The sequence below is a fragment of the Myotis brandtii genome, unplaced genomic scaffold (assembly GCF_000412655.1).
Source record: "Myotis brandtii unplaced genomic scaffold, ASM41265v1 scaffold105, whole genome shotgun sequence".
NCBI classification, from domain to species: domain Eukaryota; kingdom Metazoa; phylum Chordata; class Mammalia; order Chiroptera; family Vespertilionidae; genus Myotis; species Myotis brandtii.
The window spans coordinates 2,534,543-2,559,026 of NW_005353538.1; the positions used below are offsets into that span (position 1 = coordinate 2,534,543).

At 54.0% G+C, this 24,484-nt stretch overlaps 1 protein-coding gene across 1 annotated transcript in view; it reads left to right on the plus strand.

Moving 5' to 3' along the window:
• The window catches only part of BACE1 (beta-site APP-cleaving enzyme 1), a 25,925-nt gene extending 1,733 nt beyond the window's left edge, over positions 1-24,192 (plus strand). Inside the window, exons 3-10 of the mRNA XM_014540009.1 lie at positions 15,725-15,813; positions 17,362-17,578; positions 17,976-18,113; positions 19,424-19,558; positions 20,423-20,524; positions 20,845-20,994; positions 21,246-21,417; positions 22,090-24,192. Coding sequence (XP_014395495.1) covers positions 15,725-15,813; positions 17,362-17,578; positions 17,976-18,113; positions 19,424-19,558; positions 20,423-20,524; positions 20,845-20,994; positions 21,246-21,417; positions 22,090-22,331 — 1,245 coding nt within the window. The 3' untranslated portion in view covers positions 22,332-24,192. The remainder of the gene's footprint in view (positions 1-15,724; positions 15,814-17,361; positions 17,579-17,975; positions 18,114-19,423; positions 19,559-20,422; positions 20,525-20,844; positions 20,995-21,245; positions 21,418-22,089) is intronic.
• The last annotated feature ends 292 nt before the right edge of the window (positions 24,193-24,484 follow it).

Genomic DNA, 24,484 nt, shown 5'->3' on the forward strand with positions numbered 1-24,484 from the left:
ACCCCAGCCCCTCCCCCGCCCCAAGCCTCCAGGCACAGGCCAGAGAGGACTAGGCTGAGCCTGGGGAAAGGACAAGTCGCAGCTAAGGAACCAGAGCCCCTTCTGAGAATGAGACTCCTGATAGCTGCTGGGGGGGCAGGGGGCGGGCCTGGCAGCGATGGCGGAAATGCCACCCACTCTCCCCATCCTTCCTGACACTCCCTGGTACCTCCAAAGTGGCTGGTGCAGGTTGCACCCCCTGCACCCCTGTGGGTGGGTGGGAATGTGGGCGTGAGCAGCCCTCCGTGGGGGCTGTGGCCAGCCTCTGTGCACATGTGCTCCCCTGTGGGAGGGTCTGGACACAAGTGACAGGATGGCTCTGTGTGCGGGTGTGTCACCTTGAACCTGAGCCGCCCCACTCCCCTCCTGTCTATGTCGGGGAGGCCTGTCCTTGGGAGGGTCTGTGAAGGGGAGTGTCTGTGCGTAGGGAGCAGCCTGGGCTTCTCAGGAAGCTCCCTCTGCAAGGCTCCACCTCCCAGTGGCCTGGTGGACGCAGCCTTCCTGGGCCCGCCACCCAGGCCCTCCCGCCGCCCGGCTGACCCAAGGCTCCGGTCTCCCCCGCGAATTCCTCCTCTTGTCTGCACACCCTTAGTACCCAGGAGCAGTCTGGAGTCAGTCCTCAGGGCGAGAACAGAGCGAGGCTCAGAGTATCTGAAGGGAGTGGGGTGGCTCAGGTTCGCAGGGTGTTGGCAGGGACCAGGGGATGTGGAGACCTGGGGCCATGTGTGCTGTGCGGAGACCCCGGGACATGGCCACGGGACAGGGCTGGGACACCATACCGGCTGCAGGGTCAGACACACAGGAATGCCAGCTTTTCCTCTCCTCTGCTGTGTGGCTTTGGGCAAACAGTCTGACCTCTCTGAGCCGATTGCCTCGCCTCTCACACGGGTGCAGAGAGCTCTCCTCTGCCAGGTCGTCGTGGGCATTAAACGAGACCATGTAGGTGAAAGCATCTGGAACAGTGCAGCTGGCCACGTAATTGACCTGCAGTCAGTTAAAGTCATTTCCTCCCAATCTGTCTGGCCACTTCTGCCTCTTCTGTGCTGTGCATAAAACATGGTGTCCTGGGCCTCAGTGTTTGCACTTGGGGGACCACTTACCATACTTCCCGGACCCCTGAGATGATGTCTACACCCCCAGCCCAGAAGTTGGCAGAGAGTAATTGTCCAATAAATGTCAATTCCTTCCCCCACATTTTCTTTTTTTTTAAAATAATTTTTTAATAGATTTCAGAGAGGAAGGGAGAGGGAGAAAGAGATAGAAACATCAATGACAAGAAAGAGTCATTGATTGGCTGCCTCCTGCACCCCTCTACTGGGGATGGAGCCCACAACCTGGGCATGTGCCCTGACCGGGAATGGAACCGTGACCTCCTGGTTCATAGGCCAACACTCAACCACTGAGTCACGCTGGCTGGGCCCTCACCCCACCCTCCTAAGAGGAGGGAGGTGGGCTTAAAGTTCAGCGCCAGCCCAGGGAGCCAGTGCAGGAGACCCCTGGTGGAGTGCCCCATGGCTGCGAACCTGAGCCAGTGCCAGCCGGGCTCGGCTCTGCGGTGACTTTGATTCTTTCCCCGCAGTCTGCCTTTCTCCCCCCCTGGCGGGCTGCTGTAAGCACCATGTAAGAACACGCCTGGCAGATACTCTGAACCAGTCAAAGCGAGCACTTCCTCTGTGCTGTGCAATTAACTGTGGGGTTTGGGGGCTGATCCACAAAGAGATGGAATGTATGTGTTCTGCCCTTAAGGAGTTGAGTGTGCAGTGGAAGAATAAATGCTAGGACCAGGTACTCCATAGCAGCAGTGCTCCACGTGAGGTCCCCAGGCCCCTGCTATCGGAACCCATTCGAAATAAATGTACATTCTCTGGCCCCACCTCAGACTCACTGAGTCAGGATCTCAGGGGAACACTGATCTACTTAGCACAAAGGGTGCAATCGGTGCTCAGGAAGAAGTGACCTCAGGGAAGGCCTCCCAGAGGAGGAGCTCTGTTAGCATGGTCTTAAGAATGAATAGGAGGGGGAGGTCATTCTCAGTGGGGAAATGGCACCTGTCCCACACAGGAACTGCGCTTTCTTTGTATGCCCACTTCTCTCCCTGAGGCTCGGTTAGACCAGAAGAGGCCACAGCAAATGACAATGAGTTACATGTGTTTGAGCTTCGGAATGTTTGTCCTGGAGACAGAGTTCAGGAACCCAGTCCAGTTGATGTTACAGGTTCAGGTAAATAAGATAGAGCCAAATTGCCCAAAGCCTTAAATGTCAAGCTTAAGGTTTGGACGTTGCTCTGCAGGTATTTGTGTGGGGGAATAATCTAAAGAAAGCGATGCTGTAGGGAGAGACATCTACAGGATGGAAGGAATGGAACTGAGACGCGCAGGGGCAGAAGGTCTGTCACCCAGTCCGAGTGAGAGGCGCCATGACAAGGCCAGACGAGGCAGTGAGCGATGAAAAGGGAAGACCGGGATGCGAGGAACAGTACACGCAGGTGGACAGGACTTGGCCACACTGGTGTGAAGAGTGGGGAAGAAGGTGTCAATGATGATTTCAAGATTCTGATTGGGCCCTGGCCGGTTTGGCACTGGATAGAGCATCGGCCTGAGGACCAAAGGGTCCTGGGTTCGATTCTGGTCAAGGACATGTACCTCGGTTGCAGGCTACTTCCCAACCGGGGCCCTGGTCAGGGCGCGTGTAGGAGGCAACCAATCAATGTGTTTCTCTCACATAGATGTTTCTCTCTGTCTTTTCCTCTCTCTTCCATTCACACTAAAAATCAAGGGGAGGCCCTGACCGGTTTGGCTCAGTGGATAGAGCATCGCCCTGCGGGCTGAAGGGTCCCGGGTTCGATTCTGGCCAAGGGCATGTACCTTGGTTGCGGGCACATCCCCAGTCGGGGGTGTGCAGGAGGCAGCTGATCGATGTTTCTCTCTCATCGATGTTTCTAACTCTCTATCCCTCTCCCTTCCTCTCTGTAAAAAATCAATAAAATATATTTTTTTTAAAAATCAATGGGAAAATATCCTCGGGTGAGGATTAAAAAAAAAAGGTCTGGAGAGGTAAAAGTTATGGATGAGGAAAAGGGAAGAATCAAGATTTAAAAAAAATTCTAAAGGGAATGCCTCTTTCTTGTAGAAAATCTGAAAATAAAAGCATAAAAATAAAAAAATTTAAAAAAAAAGGTCTGATTGGGAGTGACCTGGATCTGAACAAGACATTTTGGGGGAGCAGGCAGGTTGGCAGGAGGGGATGGCTTAGCAGTACTTGTATATAAAAAGCTGCTTGTACTTAGGGTTGCAGTTTATGCAAAGTGTTTAAAACATATTCTACTAGATTACTTTGTTTTTCATATTCACAGCTTCTAGCAGAAGAAGTAGGGACTCAAAGGGTAAACAGTTGGCAAGGTGGCAGGCCAGAAAGTGAAGATTCTGTCTCCCCCGGTTCTCCCTGCTACTCCATGCCACCTGTGTGTCTTCCTACTACTCCATGCCACCTGTGTGTGTCTTCCCGCTACTCCATGCCCCCATGGGTGTGTTCTTCCTGCTACTCCATGCCCCCTATGTGTGGGTTCTTCCTGCTACTCCATGCCCCCATGGGTGTGTTCTTCCTGCTACTCCATGCCCCCTATGTGTGGGTTCTTCCTGCTACTCCATGCCCCCATGGGTGTGTTCTTCCTGCTACTCCATGCCCCCTATGTGTGGGTTCTTCCTGCTACTCCATGCCCCCATGGGTGTGTTCTTCCTGCTACTCCATGCCCCCTATGTGTGGGTTCTTCCTGCTACTCCATGCCCCCATGGGTGTGTTCTTCCTGCTACTCCATGCCCCCTATGTGTGTGTTCTTCCCGCTACTCTATGCCACCTGTGTGTGCCTTCCCGCTACTCCATGCCCCCTATGTGTGTGTTCTTCCCGCTACTCTATGCCACCTGTGTGTGCCTTCCCGCTACTCCATGCCCCCTATGTGTGTGTTCTTCCCGCTACTCTATGCCACCTGTGTGTGCCTTCCCGCTACTCCATGCCCCCTATGTGTGTGTTCTTCCTGCTACTCCATGCCACCTGTGTGTGTTCTCCCTGCTACTCCATGCTACCTATGTGTGTTCTTCCTGCTACTCCATGCCCCCTATGTGTGTGTTCTTCCTGCTACTCCATGCCACCTATGTGTGTTCTTCCTGCTACTCCATGCCACCTATGTGTGTTCTTCCTGCTACTCCATGCCACCTATGTGTGTTCTTCCTGCTACTCCATGCCACCTATGTGTGTTCTTCCTGCTACTCCATGCCACCTATGTGTGTTCTTCCTGCTACTCCATGCCACCTATGTGTGTTCTTCCTGCTACTCCATGCCACCTATGTGTGTTCTTCCTGCTACTCCATGCCACCTATGTGTGTTCTTCCTGCTACTCCATGCCACCTATGTGTGTTCTTCCTGCTACTCCATGCCACCTATGTGTGTTCTTCCTGCTACTCCATGCCACCTATGTGTGTTCTTCCTGCTACTCCATGCCACCTATGTGTGTTCTTCCTGCTACTCCATGCCACCTATGTGTGTTCTTCCTGCTACTCCATGCCACCTATGTGTGTTCTTCCTGCTACTCCATGCCACCTATGTGTGTTCTTCCTGCTACTCCATGCCACCTATGTGTGTTCTTCCTGCTACTCCATGCCACCTATGTGTGTTCTTCCTGCTACTCCATGCCACCTATGTGTGTTCTTCCTGCTACTCCATGCCACCTATGTGTGTTCTTCCTGCTACTCCATGCCACCTATGTGTGTTCTTCCTGCTACTCCATGCCACCTATGTGTGTTCTTCCTGCTACTCCATGCCACCTATGTGTGTTCTTCCTGCTACTCCATGCCACCTATGTGTGTTCTTCCTGCTACTCCATGCCCCCTATGTGTGTTCTTCCTGCTACTCCATGCCACCTGTGTGTGTCTTCCTACTACTCCATGCCCCCTATGTGTGTTCTTCCTGCTACTCCATGCTACCTTTGTGTGTGTTCTTCCCGCTACTCCATGCCCCCATGTGTGTGTTCTTCCTGCTACTCCATGCTACCTTTGTGTGTTCTTTCCTCTAATCCATGCCACCTGTGTGTGTGTCTCCCGGAGAAGAAGAAAGGGTTTATGGTGAACGTCCCTCTGCCATTCTCACATGATACCTGCTCTTACTTTCTTACTACACTTACCCAAATGTGTGTTTCCCTCATAAAACATCAACCTCTTGAAAACAGTGTCTTTTTTTGTTTGTTTGTTTGTTTATTTTTGTGTTAATCCTCACCCGAGGATATTTTTCCATTGATTCTTAGGGAAAGTGGAAGGGAGAGGGAAAGACAGAAAGAAACATCAATCTGAGAGAAACACATCGATTGGTTGCCTCCTGTATGAGCCCCGCCAGGGCCCAGGCCAGGGAGGAGCCTGCAACCAAGGTACATGCCCTTGACTGGAATAGAACCTGGGACCCTTTGGTCCATAGGCCGATGCTCTATCGACTGAGCCACACCAGCTAGGGCAAGAACAGTGTATTTTTAAAATGTTTATTTTTTTCAGTGTCTTATTTTTCTTTAATATCTCCGGCAGCACCAGGCTCAGAACATGCACCTAAAAACGTTGAGTGAGGGAATAAATAAGCTGTAAGACATCTAAATAGAGCTGTTGATGGGCAACTGTAAGTGCAGAACTGGAGTTCTGGTGAAAATATTTTTAGTCTTTTTCCTAAATGAAAGAGTATCATCTCATTATACTGGTGTAAGTGTCACTATCCAAATGCAGGACAAGATTAATTGTTTTGATTGAAATCTGGGGAGAGTCGATTCCGTTGAACAAATGTTTGCGGAGCACCTGTGTGTGCAGAAGAGAAAAATAATGTCATAGTCGCAGCACTCAGAGACGCCCCGTGCGTGTGAGGCCCAGCCGTGTGCATACCTCAGCAGCACCCGAGACCTTGTGCATTTGGTACGAATAGAGCAGTGAGTCTCGGGAGTGAAGCAACAGGGTGCCAGGCAAGGCCTGCTGGAAAGGGGGGCCTTTGTGCTGCTTGCGCATGCTGGGCGAGCACTCTGAAGAGAGAGAGGCCCAGCTACACTAGGAGCTGGGAGCTGGGCTCGGTGCTGCGGGGCTCGGGGGAGCGCGGGTTTGAGTCTAGAGGCAGAGAGGCCTTGTAGATACACGGGAGGGGGGTGGTCGGTGTAGTTGGGGTTCCAGGAAAAAACTTCAGTGTGGAGCAGCGATTTCCAACCCTTTTCCTCTCACGGCACCCATGACCATCGCTCAGCTTCTGCGGCACACCAGAAATATACTAATGGCTTTTTACTGATCTAACAAATAAAATAGGTACAATTTTGATTCATTCACAATGATGGCTTTGGTTGTGTTGGCTGCTGTCATTTTTTTTATTTGACAATTTAAGGGAAAGGAGGATAGCGCCCCTGACTAGGTCGTCAGATTTTGTATGTTTGAAAAATTCTTGCTGTTCACCGGTTGAAAATCGCTGGTGTGGAGGATAGCTTGGACACCAGGGGTGGGGAACATCCGGCCCGCGGGCAGGATCAGGCCCGAGAAATCATTTGGTCTGGCCCTGCCAAGGCATTAGGGGTGAGCTGATTAAATGTCTGACCAAATAGAGCAGGCTAATTTTTAAGTTGGTAATTCTGTATGGCCCTCGACTGATATTGTAAATATCCAAATGGCCCTTGGCAGAGAAAAGGTTCCCCACCTCCGGTAGAGTCTGGGAGGAGGATCAAAGTTAGAATAGAAGGGCCTGGAAGAGGTGGGGGGGATGAGGACAGCGAGGAGGACGGTCCTCAGAGCCCTCAGAGCGCATTCACACGTGAGTCCAGCCCAGGGCTCTACCCCTGGTGCTGAGGGAAGAGAGACCCGTCCCCTCCTTTCAGCCGCTCTGACTGCTCGTGTCGGGGAGCACAGCAAAAGGAGCAGCGTTTAAAGCACAATATACTTTTCCAAAGTGTGATAGTTACAACTCTGCTTTAATTGCAGGGCTATGTATTAGCATGCCCACTTGGGGGATGAGGAGATGGAGGCTCAGAGAGAGTGCGTGACCTGTGGGACTTTACAAGGGACCGCAGTGTGAGGAGAAGGTTGGGAGAAAGGCAAGCAGGCAAGACTCCGTATCTGCCACCCTCCAAGGTCTGCTCCCACCTGCCCCCAAACCTCCCAGCTCCCAGCATAGTTCCGTTTTTATTGTGTTTATACAGTGGAATTCCAGGTTATATATATTTTTTAAGTTCTGATATTAATTCAATGGAAATCCATTGAATTCAACGAACCACCATTCAACTAGACCAGTGGTTGGCAAACTGCGGCTCGCGAGCCACATGCGGCTCTTTGGCCCCTTGAGTGTGGCTCTTCCACAAAATACCGACCTCTGCGCATGGGCCATGAAGTTTCAATCGCACTGTACGTGCGCGCCCGCACGTGGTATTTTGTGGTATTTTGTGGAAGAGCCACACTCAAGGGGCCAAAGAGCCGCATGTGGCTCGCGAGCCGCAGTTTGCCGACCACGGAACTAGACAATGCAGGCAGGACCTCAGTTCTAAGGTTGCCGCCAGTTCCTGAGGCGGGGCGACTGGGCTCGGCTCCCTGCTGCACGCTGGTCCTTCTGGGACCCTCAGGCTGCCCCACACTCGGCCTCGGCCCCCCCAGGCCAGGAAAGAAGGAGTCTGTGGGGCGTGGGGGGCATTGGGAGAGACCGTGCCCTCGCTGAGGTTGGAGGTCAGGAGCCCTTCTCGCTGTCTCCAACAGAGCTCAGCAGAGCGTCCTGGTTGGAAGTCCAGGGAGAAGAACAGGGAAGCCCTCACCTGACAACTAGCTGCTCCTTGTGCTGGGAGCCACTCTCTTGGGGACCCAGGCAGTGGGGAGTTCTGGGCTGGAGCTGGACCCTCCTCCAGGCCCTGAGCAGCCGTCGCCTGCACACCCGCGGGCTGTGCCATTGGTCCTGAGAGGGCAGGTGCGTGCTCAGAGGTGGAGGGGAGTCCACAGTCCCAGGGGCTGACCTGGGGAGCCAGGACACCTAGGTCTTCTTTTAAAAATATATTTTTATTGATTTCAGAGAGGAAGGGAGAGGGAGGGAGAGATAGAAACATCCATGATGAGAGAGAATCATGGATCGGCTGCCTCCTGCACGACCACACTGGGGATTGAGCCCACAATCCAGGCATGTGCCCTGACCGGGAATTGAACTGTGACCTCCTGTTCATAGGTCAACGCTCAACCACTGACCAACAGTGGCCAGGCAGGACTCCTAGGCCTTCTTCTCAGACTCTGACAAAGGCACGGAGTAAATGGCTGAGCTCCCTGCCTCTCCACCCCAGCTGCTCTGCTCCTTTCGCCAGGCCTTCTAAGTGCATGGCCTGTGGTTGACCCTGTCTGCTGCCCACCAGAACCCCCTGCGTCCAGGCTGCGTGTCTCCTTGCCTGGCCTCTGGGTGCCTGGACCTTTCACCAGGAGCACAGGGTGTAAACCCTGGCACCTCCCGATGGCCCCAGCTGAGAAGCCAGGTGCTGGGCCTCGTTTTCCACTGAGTACAGACCCAGAGAACAGGGAAGCCACTGCCACTGTGGGTAGGGGATGGAGAAATGACAGGAAGGACCTACTGTGTGACAGTGAAAAGCAGATAACCTAGCAGCCGAGATGCCTCACAGGCTGGAGTTTCCGGGTGGGTTTCATGGAGGTTGAAGGGCAAAAGAGACGCCTCAACAGCCACCGGGGATGGGATGGACAGAGGAAGTAAATTCTCTTCTTCGAACAGAAGACCTCTGTCTTTCCTCTCTTTGGTACACTGGGGTCCTGCATGAGCTCAGAAAGGCATTCTACTGCTTTAAAAAAAAAAAAAAAGGTTGGAGACCATTGTCTTAGGTCTGGTCTGTAAGACAGATGTGTATACTTTTTAACCATTCATAGCCACCGACTGATGTGAATTGGAAGCCAGATTGAGGCTGGGGGAAATGGAGCATCCTGTCTAAAGGACTAACAAATACTAGTTGAGCCGGATTGAGGCTGGGGGAAATGGAGCATCCTGTCTAAAGGGGGAAGGGTGCACTAGCTAAGGTTCGGGGTGATGTAGCCAGCTTGGGATTCCTTAAAACAACAATAACCAACACCCGGCCGGCATGGCCCAGTGGTTGAGCATCAACCTATGAACCAGGAGGTCACGTTTCAATTCCTGGTCAGGGCACATGCCCGGGTTGGGGGCTCAATCCCTAGTGTGGGGCATGCAGGAGGCAGCCAATTAATGATTCTCTCTCATCATTGATGTTTCTGTCTCTCTCCCTCTCCCTTCCTTCTGAAATCAAATATATATATTTGATTTATATATATATTAGAGGCCCGGTGCACAAAAATTTGTGCACTGGGGGGGGGGGGCGGTCCCTCAGCCCGGCCTGTGCCCTCTTGCAATCTGGGACCCCTTGGGGGATGTCCACCTGCTGGCTTAGGCCCACTCCCTGGGGGGATCAGGCCTAAGCTGGCAGTGAGACATCCCTCTGGCAGCCTGGGAGCCCTCGGGGGATGTCCACTAGCCAGTGGGGAGCAGGCCTAAGCTGCAGTCGGACATCCTTAGCGCTGCTGAGGAGGCGGGAGAGGCTCCTGCCACCACCGCTGTGTTGGCAGCCGTCAGCCTGGCTTGTGGCTGAGCAGAGCTCCCCCTGTGGGAGCGCACTGACCACCAGGGGGCAGCTCCTGCATTGAGCGTCTGCCCCCTGGTGGTCAGTGTGTGTCATGGTGATCAGTCGTTCTGCTGTTAGGGTCAATTTGCATATTACCCTTTTATTATATAGGATATTTTAAAAATAGCCCAAGGTGGGGAGCCTGGTAGCCTGCTTGCTCCCTGGTGTCAATCGCCAGCTTCAGCCCGTGGAGCAAAGTGGAAGCAGGGGCGGGTATGGTGGGTGTCGGTGCTACAGCCACCCTACAGTCCCAGACTAAAATCACAGCCCTGCAAAGACCCTGGGGCTGAGTTAACAGCAAGAATCTGTGGTGGTTCAGAGAACTGCAGGAATTGAGGCAGTTACTACCAGTTAAAAAAATTACACCCTAGCTGTTTTGGCTCAGTGAATAAAGCGTCAGCCTGCGGACTGAAAGGTTCCAGGTTCAATTCCAGTCAAGGGCACGTACCAGTTGCAAACTTGATCCCCAGACCTGGTTGGGGCACATGCAAGAGGCAACCAGTTGATGTGTCTCTCTCACATCAATGTTTCTCTCTGTATCTTCCCCTCCCTCTCACTGTCTCTAAAAATCAATGAAAAAATATCCTCGAGTGATGATTAACAACAACAAAATTGTGAGGGAGCACCTACTGAGGATTAGGTAAGAATCCTATATAATAAAGAGCTAATATGCTAATTAGACTGAAGAGCAGAATGACCGTCCAGACATCCTTCTGGACGACCATCTGGATGACCTTCCAGACAAAGCCAGGGCTGCGAGGGCCGGCTGAGGCTGCAAGGGCCAGCCAAGGCTATGAGGGGCTGCGAGGGCCGAGCCCCTTGCATGAATTCGTGCACTGGGCCTCTAGTAGATAATAAGGATACAAAGGTGCCCCACCCTTGAGCAGCTCACAGTGGGACATACAGGCTTTAGCTAAATGATTGGCATGTGATGAGTGACGTACAAAGAAGCAGGCTGGGGGCATCAGGGCAAGACCCTTGGGATAAAGGATGTTTAAACTGTGACTTGAACTTTGAACAGAAGTTAGACAAAACAGGGGAGCACATTTTAAGCAAAGGAAACAGCATATGGGAAGGTACAGAGGTAAGAGGTCCTTGAGCTTTTGAGAAACTTCCCGAGAAGCATGGGGAGGAAGGGGGAAAGGGACAAGATGTCCATTAGAGTTGACCTATGGTTGACCTAGAGGCCCCCAAGGTCAACGATCCCAGAACTTAATTCAGATAGTTTTGTATCAGTTACCTGGTGCTGTGTAACAAACGACTCCAAAACTTGGCGGCTGAAGACCACGGCCATTTTGTTTCATGGGATTCTGTGACTGAATTCAGCTGGCAAGTCAGCTGGGGCCGAACTAAGTGGGCCTGCTGGGCCTCTTTCTCCAGGAAGTCTTTCATCCTCAAGGAGGCCAGACCGAGCTCCTTTACCTCCACTCTCAGGGCAGCATTCCACAAGGGCGACCCCCAATTCATGAGGGTGACCCCCCTCTGCTCTCCTCCTTTGCCATGGCTCACTGGGCAAAACAAGTCATGTGGCCTAGCCCAGCATCAGTGTCAGAGGGGATCCCACCAGGGCAGGCAGACGGGGTGTGAGTCCTTAGTGTAACAATCTACCATACATTCCTTCTCCCAAGGAGAGATTCGGGAAGGTCAAGGAGATGAGAAAGCAGACGTGGGCTTGGTCAGACCAGTGGATCCTGGTCCTGGCTTTGGGGCTCATGGTATAACAGGGGTCAGTTTGCCGACTCACACTAGTTCTCAGTGTCCTCCTCAGTCAAATGGAAGATGCTGCATCTCAGTTTAGCAAAAAGGCTTGTTATCTGAGAGGATAAGAGTGCTTCTCCCCTTACCTCTGAGGCCCACTCAGAAGGAAATAGACCAGGAGAATTAGAAATAGGATAATGTGGATTAAAGCCCCTCCCCAGAGGCTTGCAGAGTGGTAAGACCTTGGGGTGGGCTACCAGGGAAGGCTGTGGATCTTAGTAACAGATCTTTCTGGGTTGGAAAGAGCCCCCCCTCCAGCTAATGGACAGATGGCTCCTGGAGTCTCTTTTTATCCAGAAAGTCTGCTAGAGTTAGGCCAAGGCAGCTGGGATTTGGGGGACAAAGACTTACCCTGAACTCCCCAGCTCGGTCCCTCTCTCATCAGGCAAGCTTATTGCTGGAGATTCCCCGGGGCCTCGCCTGCAGAGGTGCCTTTCCCTGCAGGCTTGTTAGCACCTCCCAGGAAGCTGCCTTCCAGACCCCCCAGGGGCACCCGTGTTTGTTAAGTAATTGGCACTGACCTGGCCCTGACCCCCAGGCTTCGGTCCCTGTGCATCTAAAGGCAGTAGCTACAGAGACTCCTGAGCCGGCAGATGGATGGCTTCAGGACCCCAGGCGCCTGGAGACTGGCATCCTGTGTCAAACCCGGGCACCTGGTGAGTTAGAGCCACACCTACAACCCCAAAACTCCCCCAGTTTGGGAGTCAACTGAGGGATCCCCTCTGCACCCAAAATAGGGGGCAGAGGAGCTCGTTCCCATTTCTTTTCCTTTAACCATTTGTTAACTCAAGCAACCAGTATCGCCAGGCCCTGTGATACCCACTCGGGACACACTGGGGACACGGGAGGAGAGGGCCAGTGTAAAACCACAGCGCCAAGTTCTATGGAAGCATTTTAACAAGAGAGTAGGGCCTGGTCTGTCTCTCTTCGGAAGTCTCTTTAGAGCTCAAGCTGAAGGGTCATAGGAGGTGAGTGGACAGAACTGGAGGTCAGAGTGGCAAGGAGCAGAGGGCTTGGGGAGTACGGGGCAAGCTACACTGGATACGTAGGCAGGACTGGATCATGAAGGGCTTCTGAATGTTAGTGCTTTAAACTTTTCTTTCTTTTTTTAAACATATATTTTTTATTGATTTCAGAAAGGAAGGGAGAGGGAGGGAGAGAGAGAGAAACATCAATGATGAGAATCATCAATCAGCTGCCTCCTGCATGCCCCCTACTGGGGATGGAGCCCGCAACCCTGGCATGTGCCCCGACCAGAAATCTAACCCGAGACCTCCTGGTTCATAGGTCAACCACTGAACCATGCCAGCCCGGCTAACCTTTTCTTTTAATAGCAAGGGAAACCACTGACACGCAGGGTTAGCCTGGTCGGTGTGCATCTGGAAGAGGTCCCTCCCCCACAGTGCAGACACAGGCTGGAGCGGTTCAGGGGTGGCTGTGCTCTGCCCGGGCAGATTCCAGGATGAAATGAGGAGAGCTTGGCCTCGGGTGGCAGGGGAGAGGGCAGCGAATGAATAAATGCAGGAGACTTTAGGATGGCTAACTGCACAGGACTGGCTGAAGACTGGCGAGGAAGAGGATGTGTTAGGTGGCTTTGAAGTTGCTGACTGAGAGAAGAGATGGCTGGGGGTGCCATTCGCTAATACGGGGAACACCAGGAAAATACCAATGGGCAGGACCGCGCAAAGTCAGCTTGGGCACCCTACATTCCAGGTGCCTCTGAGGCAGTTTGATGTTGCTTCTAGAGCTCGAAGGGTGCGGGGGGGGGGGTGTTATAAGCTTAGGAGTCATTGGCCGAGAGGTGGGAACCGTGGGCTGCAGCCAAGGGCGAGATGATGGAGAGAGAGTACAGCAGGGAGGAAGGGGCCAAAGGTGAGGCTTGAGAAGTGAGCCTGCACCGCAGACAGAGCTAAGGGCAGGGTGCAGGGAGGGGGGTCAGGGGTGACGGGAGGGGCGGGTGCGTGTGGGGCGGGGTGGGGGGTGACAAGGAGGAGAGGTCAGCGGTGCTGACTGTTCCTGGTTTGGAAAATGTGTCCTGCGTTTGGTGACTATAAGGCTGTTCTATGGTGGAGGGAGGGGTAGAGGCGAGATTCCGTTTTAGAAGGGGCCGAGGAGGGGTGGGAGGTGAAAAACGAAGACAGCTTGGCTGACGACTTTGGTTGTGAAGGGAGAGGAGAGTGGGGGGAGCTGGAGGCGGATGTGAGATTTAAAAGATTTAAAAAAACAAAGAAACTAAAGCATTTGTAAATGCCAATAGGAAGACTCCAGAGGATTCAGAGTCAGTCAGGGCACGCGTGGTGGCTGGGGGCCCTGAGACTGGGATAGTGAATGGGGGCGGGGGTCTGAGGAGCTAGGAGGGAGCCGCCCCGCCCTGCAAGAGGAGGGACCGCCGAGAGAAAAAAAAACGGCTGGCCCCTGGCCCCGACTGCCCTGTTCCCTGGTGAGTGTGGGCTCAGGGCTGAAGCTTCTGCAAATGCGTAAGGACCGGAAACCCCTCTCTCAGGCAGGACCGCACTGCGAAGGGCAGCCAGACAGCTGGGCGTTTGCCAACGAGGAAATGGCACCTGCTTGTTATGGTCCCCATTTCCTTGTGAGGATGGAGAGCGGAGGCCACAGAGCAGGGGTGGCCGGGACTGGTGAGGGTGGGGAGCCCAGGGGGTCCTCCTCCAGGGCGGGACCCCTTTGAGGTGAAAGGGGGAGACCTTCCTCAGACCAGGAGAAAGGCTGGAGGGGTGGCCTACAGAGAGAGCCCCCTCCCTGCAGTGGGAAGGAGGGCGTCGGGAACAGTGGGGACAGGGAGCCCAGAGAAAGCTCTGTTGTGGTGTAACACGTGGGCACGTTTTCCTGGGGTCAGCCGGGCACACATCCCAGACCACTGTCCCCGCAGAGCCATGGGGTCCTGGGTTGTGAAGGCGCCTCTTTCTTGGGGGTCCCGTGCTAGCAGGATCCCTGCCACCTGAGGCCGCGCTCGTGGTGCTGGGAGCAGAGCGGCAGGTGGGGCAGAGGGGGGTGAAGAGCCGCTTTAGTCGTTATCCGATATCCGGCTGACATGGCAGCTCTGAGCCTCCAGCTCTGTTGATCCCCTGGAAGCTCAGCATCTGGAGCCGGCGCTGGGAGACCAGGGAGATCTCGGGCAGGAGAAGCGGGGAGGGGGCAGAGGGACATGGGAGCCAGGCCAGGAGCGGGCCAGCAGGACCCCCAGCAGGGTCAGAGGCCCAGGGCCAGTGCAGGGCGTCTCCCCGGGGCTGAGCAGGCTGGGCGGGGACGGTGTCAGAGGTGCCACAGAGGCCCACGGAGAGCAGGAAGGAGCTGGCAGAGGAGGCAGCCGGAGCCAGGGAAGCGCAGGGACCTCCCGAGGTGGCAAGGTCAGAACCTGCACCAAACCCAAGGTCAGCTGACTGCGCCACACTGAGGAGGGAGGATACAGAGCGGAAGGGCCGGAGGTCAGGGGAGGAGCCGAGGGGTGAACATGGCACGTTAGCAAGAGGATTCGCTTCACAGAGGGCTGTGTTTCCGAGGCCAGGCCCTCCCTCCTTCTGCCCGGGAGGGTATGGTAGGCATGCAACAGCTCTGGGCAGCCGCTGGCTCCAGCCGGGTAGTGACAGGAAGGCGGCTGCAGAAGGTAGGGGTCAGGCAGGCCATCGAGGATGAAGGAGGGAGGGACAGGTGGAAGAGATGCCAGCAGGGCTGCACAGCAAGGGCCACCAGACACCTGTCCATGTTCACCCAGCCCCACCAGGGCCCCGGCGAGGGGCCTGATCCTGGCTCCCACCCTTTCTGGCAGTGGACTCGGGTCTGTGTCGCCTCTGAGACAGAAGGGGGGCCTTCGTGGAGCCAAGTCTGGCAGGTAGGGTCAGAAACATGTGGGCATCACGTGCCATGGAGTCCCCTCACTCCCCTTGCTGGTGCCAGCTCCTGACAGCTGGTGGGGTCCAGCCAGGTGGCCTGCGGGGGACACGCTTCCTCGGAGAACCAGAGAGGAAGGAGGGGCGAGCTCTAAAGACAGAATGGACAGGGAGGGGGGGGGGCGAGGGGAGACAGGGACAGACAACACCCCTCACACACTGTGGCTCTAACGACACAGAAAATGCCATGATTCTCCAGGGGAGGCAGAGACACGGTTTCTGAGGCCTGAGGCCCTGCTAAGGCCACAGGACACGTCCTGCCTGGTGGACACTCCTCTGGGGACACTCCGCAGGGAGGCCGAGCAGGAGTCAGGCCCCGTGTCAGTGACCCGCGCTCTCCCCTCCCTCCCGCAGCTCAACATCCTGGTGGACACGGGCAGCAGCAACTTCGCAGTGGGGGCCGCGCCCCACCCTTTCCTGCATCGCTACTACCAGAGGCAGCTGTGAGTCCAGGAGCTGGAGGGGAGAACTGCGCCCGGTGCAGGGCCAAGAGGGGTCCGAGAAAAAGGGGGCTGCGGGGAGAGAGGCTCCTAGGATCCTTCCTGCCAGGGAAGGGGAGGGAGAGGAGGTGCCGTGAGCAGGACAGCAGAGTGGGGTGTGGGTTTGAGGGGCGTACTGTGGGAAAGGGTAAATTGAGAGGCAGCCAGGAAGTTCTTTGGGATGGAGAGCAGGCAGCCTCCTGTGCAGGGGAATAAGCTCTGAGCAACCCCAGGGTCCCCTTCTCTCCTGAATGGGAGGCGGGGACCTTGCTCCACAGCCTCCCATCTCGGTTTCAAGGCAACAACAACCAAGTGTAGGGTGAGCAGGCTGCAGTGAGCGCGCCTGCCGTGTTCTCGCCCAGGGGTCACTCTCAGTGGCTCTGCACCATTCACGGGAGTGGAGAGCGAGCCTTCCAGAAGCCCCACTGCCTGGACCAGTGTCAGGACTGTGGGCTGACCGCCTCCTCCCCATCAGCCAGAGGCCAGCGCCGGGATTTAGACAACTGGTGGGAGGGAGGGTCGAAGTGGGTCTTTAAGGTAAGAGAGGCTGCGAGGGATCCTAGAAACAGGACATGGATGTCTGAGGCATCTGTGTGTGAGCAGAGGCTTAAACCCCATTCATGGACTTCCAGGACGACGCCAAAGCCACCTCCCCACTGCCGCCTCCCCTCAACTCCCCGTCTGGAGGAAGCAGTCAGGGCGCAGGGCCTCAGGGTCGATGAAAGGGAACTCGTGTAGGTCCTTGTCCCAGGCCTGTCCCTGTCCTCCATCACACTCACACACACATACACACACGTGCTGGTCAGCGGTGCGATTACACCCAGGTAGGGGTGTTGATGGGCATGTTCCACACATGTAGGTGGTGTGTAACCTACATGCTCGGCTGAGATGCTGTGCCAACCCCTTCTCTGGAAAAACTTGTTGTAGAGGCTCCACATTTACCCCTTGGCACTTGGTCTGCCACTCGGATGGCACTGCTGGATCCCAAGGCAGCAGGAGAATCAATGGCTCCTTTTCTCTGGGAGCTTGACAGAGCTGGGGTGGGTGGGGAAGAGATGCCACTAGCTGTCCCTGCAGCAGCAGCAAGTACAATACACAAAGCCTAGACTGTTCTGCCCTGGGCCTGAGCTCTACATCCAGCAGTGTGAGCTATGCAGACAGGACAGTGAGCCCAGCAGTGTGAGCCATGGGGACAGGACAGCGAGCCCAGCAGTGTGAGCCATGGGGACAGGACAGCGAGCCCAGCAGTGTGAGCCATGGGGACAGGACAGCGAGCCCAGCAGTGTGAGCCATGGGGACAGGAGAGCGAGCCCAGCAGTAGCTCCCTCATCTGTTTGCCAGGTCACTTTACACCGTTCTGGGTGGTGGGCCCCCCTAGAGTCTGGTGAGCAGCCTGGAAGCATTTACCTAGAATGCCCCTGAGGTAAGCCAGGCGGCTGGGAGTTGCTCTGCTGCTGGACCCTGTACCAGCTGTGGTCATGCACCCACAGCGCTCTGCCTCCGTTTTCACAGGTCCAGCACATACCGGGACCTCCGCAAGGGCGTGTATGTGCCCTACACCCAGGGCAAGTGGGAGGGGGAGCTGGGCACCGACCTGGTGAGCATCCCCCATGGCCCCAATGTCACTGTACGTGCCAACATTGCCGCCATCACGGAGTCAGACAAGTTCTTCATCAATGGCTCCAACTGGGAAGGCATCCTGGGGCTGGCCTATGCTGAGATCGCCAGGGTGAGTGGAAGAGGCCGATCTGGACAGCGTGTCTGCACACTGCTTGTTACACAGGGGCGGACTTGGGAAAGAGAAGGGGAGGGAACTAGCCAAGGAAGGGAGCATCCATCTAAAGGTGGTCTGAATCTCATCCAGGTAGAGGGCAGAACTGGTACAGAGCAGGCTTGGTTTCCAGACTCTACGATCTTTGGAGTAAGAGGCCCCTGAAACATGATGGGCACATGGGACCCCATAGATCTGTAGGCCCTCAGTACTTCCTGTTTGCATGGCGTGCCTGCTGCTAATCCCAGTACCTCAAGACAGTCTTTCCCAAGGAACATCCCCGCCTTTGCAATCGCCTCCTGGTGTAGGCAAGAAGCTGGCCTCTGTGTGAGGATCCCTCCTCTTTTCACCACAGCCGGACGACTCCCTGGAGCCTTTCTTTGACTCACTGGTAAAGCAGACCCACGTGCCCAACCTCTTCTCCCTGCAGCTGTGCGGCACCGGCTTCTCCCCCAACCAGTCGGAAGTGCTGGCCTCAGTTGGAGGGAGCATGGTGAGTAGGTCCTGGGAGAGGGCGGTCCTGGCACTGGGTAGAGATGGGTGCCACCTGCCTCCCGTCCACAGTCTTGGGCTCTGCTATTTAGTATCTATATTCCCCAACCCCACTCTGTCCATCCTGTCTTCCTGGCATTACTCCAGAAAGGACTCAAGTCGCCTATGGTAAACCCGGGAAGAATGAGAGATGATTAGGAGGTTTCAAAGGAAAGGGAAATGAAACCTACTGGAGTAAGATTATTCAGTCTGGTGATAAGGCAGAGATGTAAAAAGTTTAAAAGTCTATTTATTAATTAGGACAACTGGTGAATGGTTTTCCATCTCCAACAAGCAGAAAAAATAAAATTTATAGAAGCAAATAATCATTCATTCAACATTTATTGTGCCAGTTTAGGTTTAAATAACTTCATCTCAAGGACTGTGATTCTGAAACAAATAATTAAAACTTCTAGAAAGTCTCTTCCCCTGAACACATTGTTTTGATGTTGCTTTTTCAATGTTTTTATTGATTTTAGGGAGAGGAAGGGAGAGGGAGATAGAAACATAATGACGATATAGAATCATAGATTGGCTGCCTCCTGCACACCCCCTATTGAGGATCTAGTCCAGTGGTTCTCAACCTTCCTAATGCTGCGACCCTTTAATACAGTTCCTCATGTTGTGGTGACCCCCACTTTCATTGTTACAAATTGAACATAATTAAAGCATAGTGATTAATCACAAAACAATATGTAATTATATGTGTTTTCCAATGGTCTTAGGCGTCCCCTGTGAAAGGGTCGTTCGACCCCCAAAGGGGTCGCAACCCACAGGTTGCGAACCGCTGATTCTAGTCTAAAACCCCAGGCATGTGCCCTGGTTCTTAGGTTGATGCTCAACCACTGAGACACACCACCGGGCATGAACACATTCTTTTTTTAAAATATATTTTTATTGATTCCAGAGAGAAAGGGAGAGAAAGAGAAACATCGATGAGAAAGAATCATTGATTGGCTGCCTCCTGCACAGCCCCCACTGGGGATCGAGCCCGCAACCTGAGCATGTGCCCTTGACCAGAATCAAACCTGGGACCTTCCAGTCCACAGTCCAATGCTCTATCCACTGAGCCAAACCAGCCAGGGCCATGAACACATTCTTAATACATTTTAAACTATGTCACTCTGGGGCATGATTTGATTAGAAGCAGGATGAGAAAGGTGGTCTGTGGAGGGCCTACTCACTCCCACAAGTTCCTGGTCCTTCGCTTGCTTTTAGGGTGACTTGCTGCCCTTCGTGCTGGGACTCAGATACCTGCCTTTTTCTCCCTAGATCATTGGGGGTATCGACCCCTCGCTATACACGGGCAGCCTCTGGTACACACCCATCCGACGGGAGTGGTATTATGAGGTGATCATTGTGCGGGTGGAGATCAATGGACAGGATCTGAAAATGGACTGCAAGGAGGTAAGAAGAGCAAGGGGGCACCAGGGAGTGGTACAGGGCGTGGCGACAGGGTGAGGTCAGACCCTGGGTTAGGAGGTTGGAAGGACAAGGCAGGTGCACGACCTGCAGGAAGGCTCGGGGCTGAACCTACAAGTCAGGAGCACAAGGGCCACACAGGGGACCGGCAGGGCACTTCACAGGGCCCGCCTGGCGTAGGACCTCGTAAGAGTAAAGCTCGCCTGGATCCATCATGGCCTTGCTTCACGGCCTGGTTTGCAAGGCAGTGCGATGTGATGGTGAACGGGAGTCCAGCTTTGGGTTCTGGCTCTGCCCTTAGCAAGTGTCTGCCCTTAGTAAGTTACTGTCGGGTTTGTTTCCTCTGCAAAAGAGGTAGCGTCCCGAGTGTCCATCCCAGTACCCGGCACGTAGCAGAAGCCAGGAAATGGCAGCTAAGCCGTGGGTCTTCCTCACTTAGGTCCTCAGTGCGTGCTAAATTAGAATAGATATAGAAGTACTATGAAAAATTAAAACCACCATACAAGGTACTTTCATTTTCAAGATTTGGAGAACATCTTTCCACCCAAGATAGTAAGAGCATTTACTAAATGCTCCCTGTGTGCCAGGACCATTGCAAGCACTTCGAATGTATTAATTTATTTAATCCTTATAATAACTGTGAGGTAGGTACTATTATTATCCTTTAAAATGGGGAAACTGAGCCACTGAAGTTAAGTAACTTGCCTAAGGATATACTCCTAAGAAGAGGCAAAGCCAGGATGCCAACCCAGGCAGCACCTGACACAGTCAGACTAACCCTGTGACTCTGGCCAGAGCCTGGCATCGCACACAGCTCCTGAGTATTCTAACCTCTCTTCTCCCTCTCAGTACAACTATGATAAGAGCATCGTGGACAGTGGCACCACCAACCTTCGTTTGCCCAAGAAAGTGTTTGAAGCTGCAGTCAAATCCATCAAGGCAGCCTCCTCGGTCAGTGGGGCTGAGTCGGGGGTACAGAGATGACTCGAGTCCGAGGGAGTCTATTGAGTCACATCCTTCAGGAGCCAAGTGTCCCCCTCAGAACCTTCTACTTAGACTCTTTCGTGGGTGTTTGCTCGTCACCAATCCCCCTCGAACAGTGTTGGCCTCATTCTCCCACTCTCCTCCTCTAATTCCTGGGTTCAATGGACCTTTCCCCGTTTGGATATTCCAGGAAAAGCAAAGAAAGGCCAGTGAGTGTGATCTGAGGATGGGAGGCGAGATGGTGGCAGGGGCTGTTTCCTCACTGTCTCCCTTTCTGCCCGCGGCAGACGGAGAAGTTCCCGGACGGCTTTTGGCTGGGGGAGCAGCTGGTGTGCTGGCAGGCAGGCACCACCCCCTGGAACATCTTCCCAGTCATCTCGCTCTACCTGATGAGTGAGGTCACCAACCAGTCCTTCTGCATCACCATTCTCCCACAGGTACGTCCCTCCGCGAGGGAGCGGGCCCCAGGAGACAGTACATGTAGGGAGATGTCAGTACGTGGCTTCCCAGAACTTGGAAGACATAGATGAGTGTCCAGGGGTGAAGGGCTCATGGAAAAGCAAGCCCTCGGAGCTCAGGGATGCCGACGGGAAGAGCGGCCTAAGGATACAGCCACTAGAAGGCAGAGGTGGGGTGCAGGATGGAGCGAGGAAGAAGACACTCTGACGCTTTGACTCCTTATCCTTAGCAATACCTGCGGCCAGTGGAGGATGTGGCCACATCCCAAGACGACTGCTACAAGTTCGCCGTCTCCCAGTCGTCCACGGGCACCGTCTTGGGAGCTGTCGTCATGGAGGGCTTCTACGTGGTCTTTGATCGGGCGAGAAAGCGGATCGGCTTTGCTGTCAGCGCTTGCCATGGTGAGCGCCAGGGTGTGGGTCAGTCTATCCATGTCCCCCCTGTCCAGCAGGCAGCAGATCTGGGCCCCGCCAGTCTGGGAGGGAGGAACAGTTGCCTCGAGCCAGAGTCAACAGGTTGTGCCAAAGCCAGAGGCAGTGCCTAAGCTTCCCACTGCCTGGCGTGGTGACCCTGCCTGCTTGGGAGCTTCTGCTAGATGCCAGGAGCAGCAAGAGCTGCCAGGCACCTGGAGGAGCTCAAGAGCAGCAGGCTACAGTGTCCCTGCCACCTGCCAGAGGGGAGCTTAAATGCCATTTCAGAATGGTAGCGGGTGCCCTGCCCAGGGTGCTCAGTGGTTAGAGCACTGGCCCATACACCAAAGGGTCATGGGTTCGATTCCCAGCCCCAGCAAGGGCATGTGTGGGAGGCAGCTAATTGACGTGTCTCACATCGATGTTTCTCTCTCCCTCCCCCTTCTCCTCTCTCTAAAAAAAATAATGGAAAAATATCGAGTGAGGATTAACAAACAAAAGGTCGCTGTTCTCTGTGGCCTGGAGGAGATGTGCCTCCACCTGGCACTGCTTTCTAAAGCCTCCTGGGGCCAATTTCAAGGCCCGGTCGGGAAGTCCTTTTCTTGCATAATCCAAACTGCAGTGTGACACTGAACTGCCTGCTCACATCTGCCCTTTCTCCAGTGCACGACGAGTTCAGGACAGCGGCGGTGGAAGGCCCGTTTGTCACCCTGGACATGATGGACTGTGGCTACAACATCCCACAGACAGACGAGTCAACCCTCATGACCATAGCCTACGTCATGGCTGCCATCTGCGCCCTCTTCATGCTGCCACTCTGCCTCATGGTGTGCCAGTGGCGCTGCCTCCGCTGTCTGCGCCACCAGCACGATGACTTTGCTGATGACATCTCCCTGCTGAAGTGAGGAGGCCCATGAGCAGAAGACAGAGCATCCCCTGGACCATCTGGGTGGTTGGTTCGACTTGGTCACAAAGAAAGAGATGGCACCTGTGGCCAGAGCACCTCAGGACCCTTACCCACCCACCAAATGCCTCTGCTTGACAGAGGAGGAGGAGCTGGCAAGGTGGGTTGCAGGGACTGCACCTGCAGAAAACAGGACAGGGAAGAGACACGCTCTGGTGGCAGGAATATGTCACCTCAAACTTGAGTTGGGAAATTCTGCTGCTTGAAACTTCAGCCCTGATCTTTGCCCACCATCCCTTCCAACCCTCCAACCCAAAGCATTCCTCTTTCCTTAGTTCCAGAGTGGGGGCATCCCACCGGTCACCCCGGGGTGTCTACAGGGCCCAGCCTTGCTTCCTTGCTGGCCCAAGGCAGTAGGAGCAAATGCAGTTAGCTTTTGCTTTAGAGATAGGAACTGTATCAATGAGCTTAACATTGGTGCAAAGACTGCCTCCTGAATTAAACAAAAAAATAACCTGACTGAATGTTTGTACAAATGGTTGGAAGAGGAAGAGAGGGAGTGTGAAGACAGGGGACACTGGGATGGAAGCAGGAGAGGTAGAAAGGACACCGCCAGCTCCCGTTTTAGGCTTCACCTCCAAGACAGAACCCTCTCGTAAACAGGTGTTGCTTCCCAGAGTTTTCTTTGCTGTGTTTGCAGCCTATCAAAAGGGAGGTGGGAAGAAGGGCTTATTTGCCAAAAAGCTCTTTTTAGCTCTTAAATTAAAAGTGTCCACTAAGAAGTTCCATCTAACAAATGAATTTCTACCTTATTGATTCCACTTGTCTCTACCTGGACGCTTTGCTCTACAAACGCTCGGTAACCGTGTAACGTCCCAACCCTCCCAAACCCCAGGCGTCCTCTGGGAAAGCAATGGGAACATAGCAACTGAGCGGGGCTGGGCCTCGTCTTCCTGGGCACCTCTCCACTCCCTCCCCCAAACCTGAGACCTCGGAGCTCTGCAGCTGAGGTGCTAAGAAGAATAGACAGGAGCACTCTCCTACCTAATAATCCTCGAAAGCGGAATCCTGAAGATTCATTTCACGGGCACAGGGGTGATGCCCTTCACCCGCCTGGAGTTCTTCCTGTTCAGCTGTAAGATCTTTACATAACACAGAGCCGTTTCATTGCCTTCTCACCCTAGGTCTCAGCCGCCACGTATTTGGCTAAGGCATCCCCAGTGGCACAAGTATTGGAGCCAGAATGCCAGAACATAGGGCTCGCTGACTATAGCACCGTCACCTTCAGTGTCCAGGCTGCCTGGAGAAAGGATGGGGCCTCGACTTCCTTCCTTTTCCACAAGAGCCCCTCAATTTCCTTTTCTCCTGTCCTGCTCTCTACTCCCCACTCCTAATAGTACTTGGGTATCCAGGCTAGTTCTTGCGCTAAGTACTGGGGACGAAGTTCATTTCCTATCCGCTCTAACACAGTCAACTATGATACCAGTGCTAGTGGAAAGAGCAAATTTCCCCGGTATACCCACTGGGCCTCATTCCTCTGTGGTCTGCACCCTGCTTCCAGGTAAGGGGCCTGCTGAGTGTGAATTACCTGAGGGAGAGGGAACTACAGGGAGGGCCCCTGGAATCCTAGCTTCAGCCAGCTGCCACAAGCCATACACAATAAATCAACAACACCGAGTCGTAGTTTCTATCTGGAGTCTCTTCACTCCCCTGCACCTGGTGCTGCTTGGCTGACAGGAAGACCCCAGAACCACACAGACTGACAGGAAGACTGGAGACTGTCCGCTTCCAGCTCGGAACTTACTGTGTAAATAAACTTCCAGAATTGTTACCGTGAAATAAAAATGCCGCATTCTGCTTTATAATTTCTACCCATGTTGGGAAAACTGGCTTTCCCCAGTTCTTCCCAGGGCACACAAGTCAGCCCCTTCATTAGCGAGCCCCACTGTCCTCTTTTCCTTTCAGAGAAAACTTGGGCTCTCTTTTAAGAGTAACTTCCTTTCTATCCTGGAACTACAAACTCTACGTGTAAAAAAAAATTTGCTTTGACAACAGCTTCTTGCTTGTAAAATATGTATTCTATATCTCTATTTTTAAATCTATTCCAGAAAAATGACTGTCCCATCTCTCTTCACTGCACTAGGCCCTTTCCTG